We start from the raw sequence: 18,776 nt of genomic DNA on the forward strand, positions 1-18,776 counted from the left end.
AGTCCGAGGATCGTGAAGCAACTTCAGCCACAGGTAAATAGCAGGGGTGGGAAGGGTTTCACAGAGTGGAGGCCACAGGCAGAGGGGTGCAGGGGGTTTGGCAGCAAAGCCACTGGGTGGCCCTCAGTAAGTCCCTGCCTTTCCAATGTCCAGTCCCTAGTCCAGTGGGGGTGATTCTCCCATCACAACGCACTAATTTCTTAGCACTTCAGGCCGGGAGATCGCGTGTCAGCCGATTCGTGGGATTCCCATGAACATTGGCGCCCCCTTGCGCATCTCCCAACGTAAGATTACTGGCATCGTCGGAACCATACAGAAAACTGGCGTGATGGTAATTTACACCACTTACCCTGTGTTTGCATGTGATTAGCGGGGTCGACACAGCAATCTCTGCTCTTGTTCTCTCGTTAATGTCTCTCACCTCTCTGGCGTGATGTCACACTAGCGCGGCTCAGACTATGTATATACAAGTCTGATCCTGGCATGGCAGCATTGAACAGGTGTGAGAAGGAAAGTGCTGTGGACCAGAAGCTAGTGGAGTGCTGGGGATGTTGGAGGCAGGCCCCGGTGATGTACTGCATGCTGTGGGCTACTTCCTGGATGTCTTTATGGGCTGTAGATGGAGTTCTTTGAGGGGGGGGGCAGGGGCCTTGTTGGATGCCCTTCAGGGATTGGCGCATGCGTTCCCGATGCACGTGCATCTCCCAGCACCAGATATCTGGCATGGCCGGGACCACCCTGGAAACCGGCAGGACAAGCACGTAAGTCATTTTAATCTTATTTGAATGTCATTATCAGGCCCAAGGCTGAAGTCTCCGGGCCCGCGAACATCTCCCACCCAGTCAGTACGATTTCACTCTGGCCGGGTTCAGACTAGCTCCGCACATTCGGGGAAGTAGCAGGAGACCCTGCCGGAATGAAGGGGGGGGGCAATCAGGGACCCCCAGGCAGTCGGGTGACAGGGGGTGGTGTCCCCTGGGCATGGGCACCCTGGCAGTGCCACCCTGTGCCCCCTGACATTGCCCTAGGGACAAAATGCCCACGCACATTTGTATTGCCTACGGGGCCTTGGGCAGTGCCAAGGGAGTATGGCCCAGGGGGCGATTGGTGGCGGTGTGCGGTCCCGCTGCCACTCTGCATGGAGATCGGTCAGGACTGGAGGAAGGCCAGCGATCAGGCCGGGGGTGGGGGCGAGGGTGGTTGGGACTGGCCCAGGAATGCTCGTGGGGGCTGCGATAGGGCCGTGGGGGGTGGTGGTGGAGGGGCAGCATTCATTGCAGGGGTCCCAGGCTGACCAGCGATTGAGCTGGCCAGAAAATTGCAGGCTGACAGATCGGGACCACTGCGCAGGTGCAGAGTTCCGGAGCTGTCTGACTCTGGTGTGAATAGGCCCTGCCCCCTGAGCTTTTAATGATGTTCACGACTGTGACCTCTGCATTGCACAGAGTGTGAGAGATTCGAGTCTGAACTCCCACTGAAAAAACAATCGTGATTTGCACCAGTTTTCCCACGAATTCAGCACTTAGAACTCTTTTGGGAGAATCGCCCTCTGGGTCTTTGATTGGTCACAGAGTTTTACCTACTGTGCAGGCTGCATGGCGACAGACCGGCCTGCAGCCAGGTTACTACCAGTGGTGGCAAGATGCGGGCCTTAGGTGGTCACTAACTGGCCATTGAATGACCTCAATTTGTGACACAGTAGGAAGGTCAACCATGGGCCTACTCACACAGAACTGAATTAAGGTGGAGGTGGGAAAGTGACGGGGTTCCGGTACACCACCATTCTTCCTCAGTAGATGCCCTTCCCACCTGCAGATTCACCATTAGTTAGAGCAGAAGATTCTGGTCAACAGTTCAAATCTGTGACCTTTCATCAGAACTGACTCCACACAGCAAATGTAGCAATTAGAAATCTACATTCCCCACCCATGGAAAAGGATGGGTGTTATTTGAGCATTGAGGTAATATGAATGAGACGCATAAAAAAGCAACATTAGTTGCACATCAAAAATTCTAAAAACAAAAGCATGCAATTGGCCTCAGTATCACCTATTATTTTGGAGCAGGGGTGTCTTTTGAAGAGAAAACTGGCGTCCACAGCACACGTGCATCCACATTCCTACCATGAATTGGGCCAATAAGAGATACTCTAACCACCGCCCTTGCCATTCAATTGTGTTACCATCACTGAATCCCCCACTGTCAACATCCTTGGGTTTACCACTGACCAGAAACTCAACTGGACCCACCACATAAACACAGTGGTTACAAGAGCAGGTCAGAGGCTAGGAAAACTGCGGTGAGTAACTCACCGCCTGACTCTCCAAAGCCTGTCCACCATCAACAAGGCACAAGTCAGGGGTGTAATGGAATACTCCCCACTTGCCTGGATGGGTGCAGCTCCAACAGCACTCAAGAAGCTTGACACCATCCAGGACAAAGCAGCCCACTTGATTGGCACCACATCTACAAACATTCAATCCCTCCACCACCAACATTCAGTAGCCGCAGTGTGTACTATCTACAAGATGCACTGCCGCAATTCACCAATGTTCCTTAGACAGCACCTTCCAAACCCATGACCACTTCCATCTGATGGAAGGACAAGGGCAGCAGATACATGGGAACACCACCACCTGCAAGTTCCGCTCCAAGTCACTCACCATCCTGACTTGGAAATATATCGCCATTCCTTCAGTTGCTGGGTCAAAATCCTGGAATTCTCTCCCTAACAGCATTCTGAGTCCCCCACAGCTTCTGAACTGCAGCGATTCAAGAAGGCAGCTCACCACCACCTTCTCAAGGTCAACAAGGGACAGGCAATAAATGCTGGCCAGCTAGTGATGCCCATGTCCCACCAATGAATAAAAAAATTGATGCTATTATGGTGAAGGCATTAGTATGCACGCTGTTTCGGTGTACAGGAAGGTTGTAGAGCAGGCAGATCTCACCATCAATCACCATGGAATGTGATTTGACATCAGCGCTATCACTTTGAAGCTCAATGCCCCCTCAGATACCTTTGCTTAAAGTCACTTATCCAAACCCTCACACCACCACCAGGGTGTTGCCTGGTATGGAAGGGCTTAGTTATGAGGAGAGATTGGGTAAACTGGGGTTGTTCTCACTGGAAAGACGGAGGATGAGGGGTGACCTAATAGAGGTGTATAAAATTATGAAAGGCATGGATAGGGTGAACGGTGGGAAGCTTTTTCCCAGGTCGGTGGTGACGTTCACGAGGGGTCATAGGTTCAAGGTGAGGGGGGTGGGGAGGGGGGGGGAAGGTTTAACACGGATATCAGAAGGACGTATTTTACACAGAGGGTGGTGGGGGCCTGGAATGCGCTGCCAGGCAAGGTGGTGGAGGCCGTCACACTGGGAACGTTTAAGACTTATCTAGATAGCCACATGAACGGAGTGGGAATGGAGGGACACAAAAGAATGGTCTAGTTTGGACCAGGGAGTGGCACGGGCTTGGAGGGCCGAAGGGCCTGTTCCTGTGCTGTATTGTTCTTTGTATCTTTGTATTTGAAAGGATCATCAAGTACTTACAAGTTAGCTGCTGATTGATTTCTTGTCTGTGGCTTTGATCCTATACGTGTTTGGTGCCTTCCATAGTTGTTTCAAGTTGTAAAAGGGACTGTGTGTGGTTGGTGCTTGAAATAAGTCAGCAGATGCTGATACCCCTTCACCAGGTTCCCTTTTACTTACAAGTTCTATTATAATTCATGGAGTGTTACTGGTTCTGTGTCAGCATCCAAAGCGCCGGGAGACCTGACACTCTCAGTTATATATACAGAAAAGACTCCCTGATTGGACAAGCAATAATGAACTCAATCAGGGATATCTTTTTTGTTCAACCAAATAAACAAAATCAAATTAACTTAGAGGCAAATCAAATAGGGCAGCTCCCTAAAAATAGGGGAAACGCCCGAAACAAAAGACAAAGTGGAAAGGAAATTGAAAACATCAAATTAAAATGTGATTAAAGGGGTCAATAATACACCCCAGTCCCTGCGGTGCCCAATGGGCACGGAAGGCATCAACCGTGCCCTCAGACTCTGCATGCTCCCTCTCCAGGGACACCCGGCCGTGAATATAGCCGCGATAGAGGGGCAGACAGTCGGGTTGGACGACTCCCGTCGGTCGGCCGCTGCCTGGATCTGTAGATGGCACGCCTTGCCAGGCTCAGGAGCAAGTTCACGAGGAGGTCCTCCTTCTTTCCTTACCCCCGCCCCCCCCCCCCCCCCACCCCACACATCAGATGCCCATAGATTAGGAGCGTGGGACTGAAGCCAGAGCTCTATCAGGGAGTTCCTATTCCAAGAGGTCAACCTCAATGGCTTTGTTGAAGCCATTACAGTGTGAAAAGGACCTTCCCCTGAATTCAAGGCTCCTGAATAAACGAGTAGCTGCAGGACAGATGCCTCGGTAGGCCTTCCCCTAGTATTACAGCCTGACTGGAAGTATGGACAGAGGCCACTCAGAGCAGGACTACTCCAAGAAGAGGGAGGAATATGATGGGGAGACATATTCCGAGCAGGAGGCCACATCTGCCCAGTGAATTCAGTGAATTCTCCTGTCTGAACCTCAGTCTGCAACAGTGTGCAAGATATCTGTGTTTCATTAAAATCTGTTCCCTGCAGCCACAACTACAATCTCAAAGCAGGGCAAGGACTGCATTACCAGTGTCTGTGAAGGAGATATGATACAAAGAACAAAGAACAGTACATCACAGGAAACAGGCCCTTCGGCCCTCCAAGCCTGTGCCGCTCATTGGTCCAACTAGACCATTCGTTTGTATCCCTCCATTCCCAGACTGCTCATGTGACTATCCAGGTAAGTCTTAAACGATGCCAGCGTGTCTGCCTCCACCACCCGACTTGGCAGCGCATTCCAGGCCCCCACCACTCTCCGTGTAAAAAACGTCCCTCTGATATCTGAGTTATACCTCGCCCCTCTCACCTTGAGCCCGTGACCCCTCGTGATCGTCACTTCCGACCTGGGAAAAAGCTTCCCACTGTTCACCCTATCGATACCCTTCATAATCTTGTACACCTCTATTAGGTCTCCCCTCATTCTCCGTCTTTCCAGGGAGAACAAGTCCAATTTACCCAATCTCTCCTCATAGCTAAGACCCTCCATACCAGGCAACGTCCTGGTAAACCTTCTCTGCACTCTCTCTAAACCCTCCACGTCCTTCTGGTAGTGCGGCGACCAGAACTGGACGCAGTACTCCAAATGTGGCCTAACCAGCGTTCTATACAGCTGCAACATCAGACTCCAGCTTTTATACTCTATACTCCGTCCTATAAAGGCAAGCATACCATATGCCTTCTTCACCACCTTCTCTACCTGTGCTGCCACCTTCAAGGATTTGTGGACTTGCACACCCAGGTCCTTCTGTGTTTCTATACTCTTGATGGCTCTGCCATTTATTGTATAACTCCCCGCTACATTAGTTCTTCCAAAATGCATCACTTCGCATTTATCTGGATTAAATTCCATCTGCCATTTCTCCGCCCAATTTTCCAGCCTATCTATATCCTGCTGTATTGCCCGACAATGCTCTTCGCTCTCCGCAAGTCCAGCCATCTTGGTGTCATCCGCAAACTTGCTGATAACACCAGTTACACCTTCTTCCAAATCATTTATATATATCACAAATAGCAGAGGTCCCAGTACAGAGCCCTGCGGAACACCACTGGTCACAGACCTCCAGCCGGAAAAAGACCCTTCGACTGCTACCCTCTGTCTCCTGTGGCCAAGCCAGTTTTCTACCCATCTAGCCACCTAGATGAGGAACCTTTTAATATCAGACTCTTTACAGGCTTCAACTGGGGCTGTTAGTAATATTTCACTGTTTGCTGTCCAACATTGATCAAAGGAGGTCAGTAAGTCTCTCTATTCAATGAGAGTTACATTTAATTTTCTCTTGACAGAGAGAAGCAGGCAGAGTGACCTTGTATTCAATTCCCCTCACACTAAATGGGAACATTCTATTAGCTTTCCTAATTATCTGTTGTACCTGCGCACTAATCTTTTATGATTCATGCTCTCGGTCACCCAGATCCCTCTGCATCTCAGTGCTTTGTAATCTCTCCTCATTTAGATAATATGCTTCTTTTTTATTTGTCCTATCAAACTGGACAATTTCACATTTTCCCCACATTACACTCCATTTGCCAGATATTTATCCACTCTCTTAATCTATCTTTGTCCTTTTGTAGTCTCCCTATGTCCTCTCTGCAGTTGACTTTCCTGCCTATGCTTGTGCCTTCAGCAAATTTAGGAACCATACCATCAGTCCCCATCATCCAAGTCATTGAAGCCCCAGCATTGATCCCTGTGGCACGCTCGTTGTCAGATCCTGCCAACTGGAAAAATACCCATTTTTGCCAACTTTCTATTTCAATGGACAGCCCTTGCTACCAGTTATCTGGTGATCAGTTGAAGAGAAGGAAGAGGAAGGGAGGTGTTAACCTTCACAACCCATTTTACCCAAGTTCTTCCTTGAACAACGAATTCCAGTGTGATACCAGTAACAGCAGCCTCAACTCACCAACAGTCTTATCTTCCCTCTAATACATCATCTGCATGCTCACAATGCAAAATACATGCCCCAGCGAAATAAATAATACAAATAAAATTTGTAAGTCAAATTATGCTATCTTCCATAGAAAATTAAACTGGTTACTCTTCTGCATTCCCTCCAGTGCTTATCTTTCACATGCTTTTTCCTGTCCTGGTGTTGGAGGTAGTGCCATCTCAATGTCTGCAGCAAGTTTAGTCAATCACTGCTGTCTATCATTAGTGGATAGTGCAGATGGCTTGGACGATGACTTTAAGGAGCCCGGCTTCAGACCGCACCATCCTGGCATGGGCAGTGGCAGTCCGGGCTGGCTGACTGACTGATAGGAAACCGCAAGGATAGTGGCAGAGTGCACAAGGTGGCAGGCTGTATGCTGTCTTCCCGAGAGTGATCAACAGGTTTATGTATCATGGATGTACTGCCCCACTCCACCCCCACCACCATGTACCCACCCCTGGAGTAGTCACTCAGCAACCTAGATATCTGTTGGAAAACAGATTGCTCAACTTTTGGGCAGGACTTATTTAAGAACATAAGAACATAAGAAATAGGAGCAGGAGTAGGCCATCTAGCCCCTCGAGCCTGCCCCGCCATTCAATAAGATCATGGCTGATCTGACGTGGATCAGTACCACTTACCCGCCTGATCCCCATAACCCTTAATTCCCTTACCGATCAGGAATCCATCCATCCGCGCTTTAAACATATTCAGCGAGGTAGCCTCCACCACCTCAGTGGGCAGAGAATTCCAGAGATTCACCACCCTCTGGGAGAAGAAGTTCCTCCTCAACTCTGTCCTAAACTGACCCCCCTTTATTTTGAGGCTGTGTCCTCTAGTTTTATCTTCCTTACTAAGTGGAAAGAATCTCTCCGCCTCCACCCTATCCAGCCCCTGCATTATCTTATAAGTCTCCATAAGATCCCCCCTCATCCTTCTAAACTCCAACGAGTACAAACCCAATCTCCTCAGCCTCTCCTCATAATCCAAACCCCTCATCTCCGGTATCAACCTGGTGAACCTTCTCTGCACTCCCTCCAATGCCAATATATCCTTCCTCATATAAGGAGACCAATACTGCACACAGTATTCCAGCTGCGGCCTCACCAATGCCCTGTACAGGTGCATCAAGACATCCCTGCTTTTATATTCTATCCCCTTCGCAATATAGGCCAACATCCCATTTGCCTTCTTGATCACCTGTTGTACCTGCAGACTGGGCTTTTGCGTCTCATGCACAAGGACCCCCAGGTCCCTTTGCACGGTAGCATGTTTTAATTTGTTTCCATTGAGATAATAATCCCATTTGTTATTATTTCCTCCAAAGTGTATAACCTCTCATTTCTCAACGTTATACTCCATTTGCCATATCCTCGCCCACTCACTCAGCCTGTCCAAATCTCTCTGCAGATCTTCTCCGTCCTCCACACGATTCACTTTTCCACTTATCTTTGTGTCGTCTGCAAACTTCGTTACCCTACACTCCGTCCCCTCCTCCAGATCATCTATATAAATGGTAAACAGTTGCGGCCCGAGTACCGATCCCTGCGGCACGCCACTAGTTACCTTCCTCCAACCGGAAAAACACCCATTTATTCCGACTCTTTGCTTCCTGTCGGATAGCCAGTCCCCAATCCACTTTAACACACTACCCCCAACTCCGTGTGCCCTATTATTTATTACCTTCCCCACTGCACGTTTTGCATTGGGGACATTTCATAGGATGAGAGGGTGGGGTCGCAATGCCTTCCCCCTGCCGCCTGATTAAATCCAATGTGGGAAGGCTTGTGTAAGGCCTTCCTGCCTCATCACCACTTAGAACCCTTGAATTGGCAATTAATACCCACTTAAGGCCTCATCCCATCATTACTGGTATTCAGCCTGTGGTGTTCAGGGGATGAACTATGCACCAATCCTATGAAGTAAAGCTGTCTGGCTTCTGTGGCCGCCCCTCATGCAAAGATACTCAGTTCCTGATTGAGTGAGCCAACATCAGGAAGGGGGGGTCACGCTGAGAGCCACTCCCCTGCCCGTTTCCTGCGACCCCCATCCTACCATCACTCACCCATGGCCTGGATCCCGAGTGATCCTCAGCCTCTCCGAGTGCATGGCCAGCAGCTGCCACCACCTCCCCGTGGCACTGCCTGCATTGACAGTTGCAGACCCCCAGTTGCACTGCCTGCACTGCCTCCCAATGGCACTGCCTGATGCACCCCCAGTGACACTGCCTGCTGCTGTTCCCCAGTGCCACTGCCTGCACTGCCTGCTGCTGTTCCCCAGTGGCACTGCCTGCTGCTGTCCCCCAGTGGCACTGCCTGCTGCTGACCCCCAGTGGCACTGCCTGCTGCTGACCCCCAGTGGCACTGCCTGCACTGCCTGTTGCTGTTCCCCAGTGCCACTGCCTGCACTGCCTGCTGCTGTTTCCCAGTGGCACTGCCTGCTGCTGTCCCCCAGTGGCACTGCCTGCTGCTGACCCCCAGTGGCACTGCCTGCACTGCCTGCTGCTGAGCCCGAGTGGCACTGCCTGCTGCTGTCCCCCAGTGGCACTGCCTACACTGCCTGCTGCTGACCCCCAGTGGCACTGCCTGCTGCTGTCCCCCAGTGGCACTGCCTGCTGCTGACCCCCAGTGGCACTGCCTGCTGCTGATTCCCAGTGGCACTGCCTGCTGCTGTCCCCCAGTGGCACTGCCTACACTGCCTGCTGCTGTCCCCCAATGGCACTGCCTACACTGCCTGCTGCTGACCCCCAGTGGCACTGCCTGCTGCTGACCCCCAGTGGCACTGCCTGCTGCTGACCCCCAGTGGCACTGCCTGCTGCTGACCCCCAGTGGCACTGCCTGCTGCTGATTCCCAGTGGTACTGCCTGCTGCTGTCCCCCAGTGGCACTGCCTACACTGCCTGCTGCTGACCCCCAGTGGCACTGCCTGCTGCTGATTCCCAGTGGCACTGCCTGCTGCTGTCCCCCAGTGGCACTGCCTACACTGCCTGCTGCTGTCCCCCAGTGGCACTGCCTGCTGCTGTCCCCCAGTGGCACTGCCTACACTGCCTGCTGCTGTCCCCCAGTGGCACTGCCTACACTGCCTGCTGCTGTCCCCCAGTGGCACTGCCTGCACTGCCTCCCAGTGGCACTGCCTGCTGCTGTCCCCCAGTGGCACTGCCTACACTGCCTGCTGCTGTCCCCCAGTGGCACTGCCTGCACTGCCTCCCAGTGGCACTGCCTGCTGCTGTCTCCCAGTGACACTGCCTGTACTAATCGCTGCTGGTTTAAAGACAAATGCTAGTGTGTTACTGGGAATCACATGACAGGAGTGAGCTTTGCGTTTTGGGCTTGTGTTTTTGAAATCTGTTCAGGCTGAACTGTGAAAGCAAAAGATGCCCAGTTTACCTTCTCCTGGCCTTACCTGAAATCAAGTGGTTGGCAGTATCCAGGTAGGAATCTTCAGCTCCGTGTAACTTGTCTGTCTTTGGCGACCCGGGAGGCTGAATCAAGAGGGATTGATCCGGCTATATTCTCCTCCGTGCCGAAGCTCCATTGATGAGAACCACCAGACATCTACTGGGAGCAGTGGCCCGTCTTTACATGAGAAAGTTCCACATCGAGCATCAAAACCACTGAACTTTATCCTTTATTTTATCAAGCTTATCCTCCAATTCCACCTCTGAAGAGATCCTGTCTGTCCTTAGTTTATGTGTGTGTGTGTGTGTGTGTGTGCTGGGGTATTTTTCAAAGGGATAGATAGTTATACTTCCAGAGTACAATAGTGTGTTAATCAGTTTTTGCAACTTGTTTTAAAAAGTTTTGTTTTATAATAAATTAATAATTCTGAGTTTATTGAAAGGTTGGTTGTCGTCTCTTTTATTCTGGGTCTAACCGTAACAAAGACAAGTAATTTGATTTGACTTATTGTCACATGTATTAGTATAGTGAAAAGTATTGTTTCTTGCGCGCTTTACAAAGCATACCATTCATAGAGAAGGAAAGAAGAGAGTGCAGAATGTAGTGTTACAGTCATAGCTAGGGTGTAGAGAAAGATCAATCTAGTGTGAGGTAGGTCCATTCAAAAGTCTGATGGCAGTAAGGAAGAAGCTGTTCTTGAGTCGGTTGGCACGTGACCTCAGACTTTTATATCTTTTTCCTGACGGAAGAAGGTGGAAGAAAGAATGTCCGGAGTGCGTAGGGTCCTTAATTATGCTGGCTGCTTTGCCGAGGCAGCGGGAAGTGTAGAAAGAGTCAATGGATGGGAGGCTGGTTAATTGATCATTTTGGTGAGTGAATGAAACTTTTAAATTAATGGTGTGACCTGTGGAGTGGTGAGGCTAAATAAACCGTGCACTCCTTGCACCATGGTCATAACACTGGAATGAAGGGCTTATCCTATGAAGAAAGGTTGAACAAGTTGGGGACTTTATCCATTGGAGTTTAGTAGAATGAATGGTAATCTTATTGAAATATACAACATCTGGAAGGTCTTGATAGGTTGGACACAAAGAGGGTGTTCCTGCTTGTGGAGTGGGGGGTGGGGGCTAAAACAAGGGGATGCAGTTTTAAAATAACAGGTCTCCCTTTTAAGAGAGAGATGAGGAGAATTTGTTTCTCTCAGTGGGACCCGAGTCTCTGGAATTTTCTTCCCCAGAAAGCAAGTTCATTGAATTTATTCAAAGCTGTTCGATTGATTCAAAGATGTGCGACTTAGGGTTAATTTACCATGGCCAATCAACCTAAGTGTCAGGAGGATTAGCGGGGTAAATATGCGGGGTTATGGGGATGGGACCTGGGTGAGATTGTGGTCAATACAGGCACCATGGGCCAAATGGCTTCCTTCTGCACTGTAGGGATCCTATGATGGGGAGCTGGGATAGGTCAGGGGTTATGGTGGGAGAGTGGGTCAAGGGTTATGGGGAGGGGGAGGGTGGTGGATAAGAAAGTGGAATTGAGACCACAATCAGATCAACCATGACTTTGTTGAATGGCAGAGCAGGCTCTAAGGGCTGAATGGCCTATTCCTGCCCCTAAGTCCAATGTTCCAAACCCCAGCTGTCCTAAGAGCTCTTTGCGGTGTCCTGCATGCAACAGCTATGGCTGACAGCACACCTCAGCTTCTACAGCGTCAGGTTGTCACAGTGCATCAGTGTGACATCAGGAACGTTGTCAATTCTTCCTTCTAATCCGTATGGATGTATGTGTGCGTTTTACCATTTTCTTGCTTTTAATAATTAATAAACTCACCCTATCTATAACGCAAGGAAGCCTGGTTAAATCAACTCCTTTTAAAGCATAACTATTGGGTCTGGAGAAACGATATCTGCGAAAATGGATCCTTTTTAGATGAAATCTTGTTCTGACCGGCAGAGGATTGAAATAAAGACAGGAAGCCGGTTCATCCCTCCTCACCTGGGACTGTAACAGTTCGGGATATCCCAGCCGGACGGAGACACATTGAGGGCTCTTGCTTGGATCAACAATTTGGAATTTGGGAGAATGTGGTATGTCATAACAAGATCAACCAGGATGTCAGTTCAGGTGGTGTTGCAGTTCAGTGTGGCAACATGCACTTTTACATACATGCTGTTGTCTGGAGCTATGGATAGTGACAGTAGAGGCTCCAATGTTCATTCCATCACATGGCTGACCAGGAATCTCGCCTGCTCTTATCTCCTTCCATTGCCGTGTGTTGGAAGGATTTACAGATTGATACTCAACCTGTTTGGCCACGTTATGAGCGCACCTTCGTTGGCCATCAACCCCTTGGGTGGGCCGAAGTCAGTTAAGGAGTGGGTGATAGGAGATGTGTACTGAAAGATATGGAGGAGTGAGAATGTTAAAGGAAGTTTCTTGAGGTTGAGTTGCTGTGTATCAGGGGAATAGTGATGTCCTGATCCTGAGAGAACTGTGAAGGAGTAATCGTGGAAATGTTGCTCAAAAGGGAATGCACAGGATGGCAATTTCCAGGAAGAGAGAGAGTGATGTGCTATTCCTGTCGGCTGTCAAAATATTTTCACTTCTCCCCGTACTTGGTCAGTCCTGGGTGTGAGGGAGTCAGTGCCAGCGCAGTACCTATTCTTTGCAGAGAGGATAACTGATGATAATGTCTGGCTTAGTGATGGACAGGCCTAGGAGATCTAGGTGCGGTACGGTGGCACAATGGCTAGCATTGCTGCCTCATAGCACCAGGGACCCGGGTTCAATTCTGGCCTAGGGTGACTTTCAGGCCCTGATTTTACCGGCACGGTCACCCGAGGCTCTTAGGATTGCCCCCGAGGCCAATGGGGAATGCCGTTCTGCGAGCCTCGCCCTCCCCTGTTTCAGGGCGGCTGTGCCGGTAAAATCAGAGCCTCTGTGTGGAGTTTGCACATTCTCCCCGTGTCTGCGTGGGTTTCCTCCGGGTGCTCCGGTTTCCACCCACAGTCCAAAGATGTGCGGGTTAGATTGATTGGCCACGCTAAATTGTCAGGGGGCTAGCAGTGTAAATACATGGGGTTATGGGGATGGGGCCTGGGTGGGATTGTCGTCAGTGCTGACTCGATGGGCCAAATGACTTCCTTCTGCACTGTAGGGATTCTATGATTCTATAATCTTCATCAGAAACGCCTTTTGTATTTCTTCCACTTGCCCTGGCACGGTGGCCAGATGGAACTGCTGGCATCAAGTTGGTCCTGATGGTGCAAATGTGGGCTGACATTATGGGAAAGAGATGTGGTCAAGCGATTTTGTGTAAACTGCTTACTTCTCTGTTGAGCAACGTTCTCATGGTGAGGAAGGGAGTTGCTGTTGTCACATAGTTTCTACACTCAGGTTACTCCAAAAGTATTTAAATTGACTTGCTCTGTGAAACTTGTGTGTAGGTCCCCTTACTGGCACAAGTACAGCATAACTTCAATGTATAGAATCCTATAGTGCAGAAGGAGGCCATTCGGCCCATCAAATCTGCACCGACCACAATCCCACCCAGGCCCTATCCCCATAACCCCTTGCATTTATCCCAGCTAGTCCCCCAACACTAAGGGACGATTTAGCACGGCCAAAACACCTAACCCGCACATCTTTGGGGTGTGGGAGGAAACCGGAGCACCCGAAGGAAGCCCACACAGACACAGCGAGAATGTGCAAACTCTACACAGAGGGTGACCCAAGCCGGGAATCGAACCCAGGTCCCTGGCGCTGTGAGGCGGCAGTGCTAACCACTGTGGCACCGTGCCGCCCCAATCTAACTCATATGAAGGAAATTCTGTGATTTGCAAGTTGAGGGACATGAACTTCCAATGGCGTTTCCAATAGGCACAGAGTAGACTCTGCATGAAAGGTACTCTTGTTTCAATCCATCCACTTTCTCCTGATGTTGTATTTCAAACAGCAACTCATCTTAATCAAAACAGAGACACCATCGCGTATATGTAAAAGACAGATGTGCCACCACAGTCCAACAATTTAATAAACAAATGACAAACTCCATTTCATCATAACTCTTAACAACCATTTGTGGTGATTAGCTGCAATGTAAACAAAATACAGTTTTGTAGCACCATTTGTTTTCAATGAGTTACTTTGGTGCACATTAATGTACCACAACAGAGTTACAAAATGTACCTCTCATCGCTCCCAGTTTAAGATTTAAAAACGTCCACACTGGCAACATTGGACTACGAGCAATCGTTTTGTCTTTTTCTGATGCAAATTAAAAACTACAAAATATATACTAAATTACAATGAATTCTAGTGACTTTCTGATAACAGTGCATAATCCGTTTTCGAGCCAAATGTCAGTGCCATTGGAAAATTAAGAAACAAATGCTAAGTAAAAGATTCCTCTGAATTGCCTGCCCTTTGCCATTTTTATAACTTTACTAAAAAAAGTGGGGTGTGTCACAACGTCAAGGGATTCTTCATGTGGTGCCGACATCTTTAATTGGCGTCCAGCTTTGCCATCTCCTGGACATAAATCCCTATACTTTCACTATCAAAAAGAACAAAGTAGACAGTTTTGATCGAGGACGACATTGTAGAAACAAAGTAGCTGGAAATGGCCTTCAGGATCAGCTGTGCAGCACTCTGCTTGGGAAACCCATTTCTGTGGAGGAATTAACAACTGGTTAGCACTGTACTATTGGGGCACGTACAAAACTATGGAGTGTGGATTGGCATTCAAGCCATTGAGCCTTTTCCTTGCACAACACAATTTGTCTCATCGGAAAAATCCACAGGAGGGAACTTACGGCATTAAACACAATATTGGACAGGATTCCTCGCTCGGGCGAGACCGAGAATTCCCGCCCGAGGTCAACGGAGATTTCCGTTGCCGGCCCTCTCCCACGCCAATTCCGTGGCGGGTGAGATGGTAGAGTTCCGGCCAATATTTTTCTGAGCACAGATGGACTTCTTAAGTGTTAACTCATGCTCGCAGCTCACACTATTCATCTCACGATAAATCATTCTGAGCTGCGGAGTATTTGAATCAAATCTGGGCACAGACAGAAGAATAGTTACAGTGAAGTTTTCTGAAGATACCAAATTTTAGGAAACTGTAAGGAAGAGTAGAGAAGACTGCATGAGGTCTGGAACAGGATACTGGCGTGGGCAGATAGATGGCAGAGACGCTATATTTTGGGGAAGTTGAGGATAAGGGAGGTGTGGTGTGAATTTGGTCTACACCAAGAACACGGAATCAGTCGAGTGAATTGGCAGTCAATTTTTCACCACACATGATCATCTTCCACTGAAGTTCACAAAACAAGAATTCAAACTATTCTTTGGAGAATCAGTTCATAATCCCACTGTGATTTTCACTTGCTTTGAAATAGTCATCTTAGCAATAATTTCCAGCATCAGCACTCCATTGTGAGTTAGTTTGTTTCCTCTCCTGTATAGGTTTTATGATTTCTGGTGGACATTTGTTCCCTCTTTCTTTTTTAAGTGTTGATCAATAGGAACAACTCCTGTGTATCCAAAGAAAAAACTGGAAAATCGCAGCTTTTCTTCTTTCTCAATGTCTAACTACCTACTATACGGCCTTCAAAAGTGTCCAGCATAGTTTGTGCTCCGTCAGCCAGTGTCTGTAGATAATACTGTACAGTTTCACAGTCCAATTTCTCACGGGGTGGCGGTGCTGAGCATGGGCAACAGTGAATCGTCCCCCCACCGGCTTTCATTCCCACCCAATAATGAAATCAATAGAAAAGAGAAATCGAGTGTGGTGTGAAGTGTTTATCTGGGATGTAATGTTGACTGTCTTTTTTGTTGTCCAGTGTGAATGTTCAAACTTTTTTATGTCATTGGCTACAGATAATCAGATTCCTAGTTAACAGGCATTTCTGTTGGGAAAGGGTTTCTCAGTATGAGAAATTTGCATGGGCCAATTAATTAAAATACATTTGACTCATAAAAATGAGTCTACAGTTGTGACATGATGGACAGGAAATGCAACACACACCATTCGTGTTATATTAATAATAAGTTGATATATGGGAGACTTGAATTTTATAAAAATTAATATTTTATAGGCATATTGCACCTTGTATGCTATAAGTCAGCAGCATTTTAGCAAACTCGGTCCATTCCTCTTTTTAAAGAATACAGCTTTGCATTCTGAAGGATGAAGTAACGTCCCATACCTGCCACTACCAATTGAAGGAAAGGCAATAGATTTCAGCTTCTTCTCATCTGCCAGTGCCAGGCAATTCTTCACTGTTTTCTCCAGGAGCTCCTCACACTTGTCCGACCCCCAGCCAGGGCTATTGCAATGGATAACGAATTTGGCCGGCAGCCCGTGGCCTGAACTGAGCACAGCTAGCAAACAAGAACCATGAAGTATATTTAAATAGAGGTGCTATACTTTTAATCAATTTAGTACATCCTCTTTCTCACCCTGACTTTCCCAGGCTTAAGGTCTAGTAAAGAAAAATTGCAGGGACTAACCCTGGTGATACATGCAAGCTGCGGGGTGTTCCTTGGGTACCAGAAGGTCTCCGCTTTCATCCTTTATGTGTCCCGAGTTATTTTTCATAGAATCCCTACAATGCAGAAGGAGCCCACACCAATAACAAACCTACCCAGGACCTAACCCCGTAACACCATGTATTTATACTGCCAATGCCCCTGACATTAAAGGGCAATTTAGCATGGTCAATGCACCTAACCAACACATCTTTGGACTGTGGGAGGAAACTGGAAACACCCAAAGGAAACCCATGCAGACACGTGGAGAACATGCAAACTCCACAAAGACAGTCACCCGAGGCCGGAATTGAACCTGGGTCCCTGGCGCTGTGAGGCATCAGTAGTAACCACCATGCCACCCTTTGCTAAGTTAGCTGATTTCTGTCAGGCAGCAATGAGGACATTGCAATTGGCTCCAGTGCCCTCATGCTACAGAGAAGGCATGACAAGTTAGCCAAGCTTGGAGTGCCTGACTACTGTCAGAATGCACGCGTGCACAGATGGTGGGTAAGAGTAGGACTTGTCTCAGCCAGCCACCAAAAAAAGCTTACCAAATTCACTTGTCGAGATTCACACGTGAAGAAAAGTCATTTAGACAAGACACTACAACACTGCCAGTGCTGTACTCCAGCCTAAATCCATAGCTTAAAGAAAGGGGAAATGAGGCTGACCAAAATAAACCCTAATTTATTTTGATTTAGTTTGCATTTATGCAAATGTTGCATATTTGAAACTGAAGTGGGGGGATGGGGGGGGGAGACAAGGCTCAAAATAATGCAGATTGTGTAACACCAATCCATTAAATCTGGTGATTGAAGAGATATTAATATTTTAACAACAAAATGGTACAAACTGAAGCACCAACGTTTGATGTGGTAGGGTGGCAGAATATGTGACCATGGCTGTGATTCCCACATCACTGAGATCTCAACTCCAACATCTACTTGCAACGGAATTGACAAGGTGGAAGAGGAAAATGGAACTGCAATAGCTTGGCTGCTCCTGCACACTCCAAACAGTCAGTTCAACCAGCATGGTTCCATCTAAGCCTGGAAACACGCAGTTTGATTACTTTGATACTGTAAAATCCTATTCTATTATCATTGTCCTCACAAAATGTTGCCACCAGTCACAGGTCAGTCAAGTTAATATTTTGCCTAGAGTAGCTCAGTTGGCTCGATGATGAGGGTAGGGTTCAGAATAATGCCAACAGTGTGAGTTCAATTCTTGTACTGACTGAGGTAGGCTTCAGACCTGCCTACCCCCGAGATTGGAAGGCACTGACAAAAGTTGTCAAGAAAATGGCTCAGGATAAAGCATCAGTGGACAATGTGCCAAGGCAGCACGGTGGCAGAGTGGTTAGCACTGCTGAGGATCCCGGGTTCGAATCCCGGCTTGGGTCACTGTCTATGTGGAGTTTGCACATTCTTCCCGTGTCTGTGTGGGTTTCCTTCAGGTGCTCCGGTTTCCTCTCTCAGTCCAAACATGTGCGGGTTAGGTGGATTGGCCATGCTCAATTGCCCCTTAGTGTTAGGGGGACTAGCTAGGGTAAATGCATGGGGTTATGGGGTTAGGGCCTGGGTGGGATTGTGGTTGGTGCACAACCACAATCTTGATGAGCCGAATGGCCTCCTTCTGCACTGTAGGATTTTGTAGGATTCTATGATCTGCCTTTGGGTAGAGCATATATATATATATATATATACACAATACCATGTGGCACGGTGCATTTCTTATACATAACTGAATTTCATTCTATGGATTTTTTTTGAATGATTAAAAAATGTATTTTCTCTACAACGAGCATTAAGTGATTATACCTCCCGCTGTGTCCAAGGGACCATTCTTCTTGCGCAGTTCATTTACAGCCTCTGTAAACTCCTTGCCGCCCTTCTTCTCCAAAGCATTTCCTAAAAGTTGAAGTTAGAATTTACAACTGTGGTACTGGAGAGACAAGACAAAACACTGTACACAGGTGCATTATCAGAGTTGTAATGATTTGAGGAAAATAAACATGCACTGGAGTTTGTTAGCTGAAGAGAACCTTCTGGAAATGCAGTTAAGGGCATGTCACAGCGCACTTATTTTCTGCAAATTTACTAGGCAGCAATCAATGAGTAGAAAAGCAAAATACAGTGGATGCTGGAATCTGAAACAAAAACAGAAAATGCTGGAAAAACTCAGCAGGTCTGGCAGTATCTGTAGAGAGAGAATAGAGCCAATGTTTCGAGTCTGGTCATAAACGGCTCTATTCTT

The 18,776-nt window shown here is 48.1% G+C and overlaps 1 protein-coding gene across 2 annotated transcripts in view; it reads right to left on the reverse strand.

Annotated features, from left to right (window-relative positions):
* Window positions 1-13,995: 13,995 nt before the first annotated feature.
* Window positions 13,996-18,776, reverse strand: part of macroh2a1 (macroH2A.1 histone) — a 49,148-nt gene continuing 44,367 nt past the window's right edge. For both annotated transcript variants that reach the window (XM_078230879.1, XM_078230878.1), the window contains exons 7-9: window positions 18,341-18,430; window positions 16,196-16,370; window positions 13,996-14,655 (exon numbers count right to left, since the gene is read on the reverse strand). In XM_078230879.1, the coding sequence (XP_078087005.1) occupies window positions 14,490-14,655; window positions 16,196-16,370; window positions 18,341-18,430 (431 nt within the window). In that variant the 3' untranslated portion in view covers window positions 13,996-14,489. The remainder of the gene's footprint in view (window positions 14,656-16,195; window positions 16,371-18,340; window positions 18,431-18,776) is intronic.

Source organism: Mustelus asterias, chromosome 16 (genome assembly GCF_964213995.1).
Source record: "Mustelus asterias chromosome 16, sMusAst1.hap1.1, whole genome shotgun sequence".
In the NCBI taxonomy this organism is placed as follows: domain Eukaryota; kingdom Metazoa; phylum Chordata; class Chondrichthyes; order Carcharhiniformes; family Triakidae; genus Mustelus; species Mustelus asterias.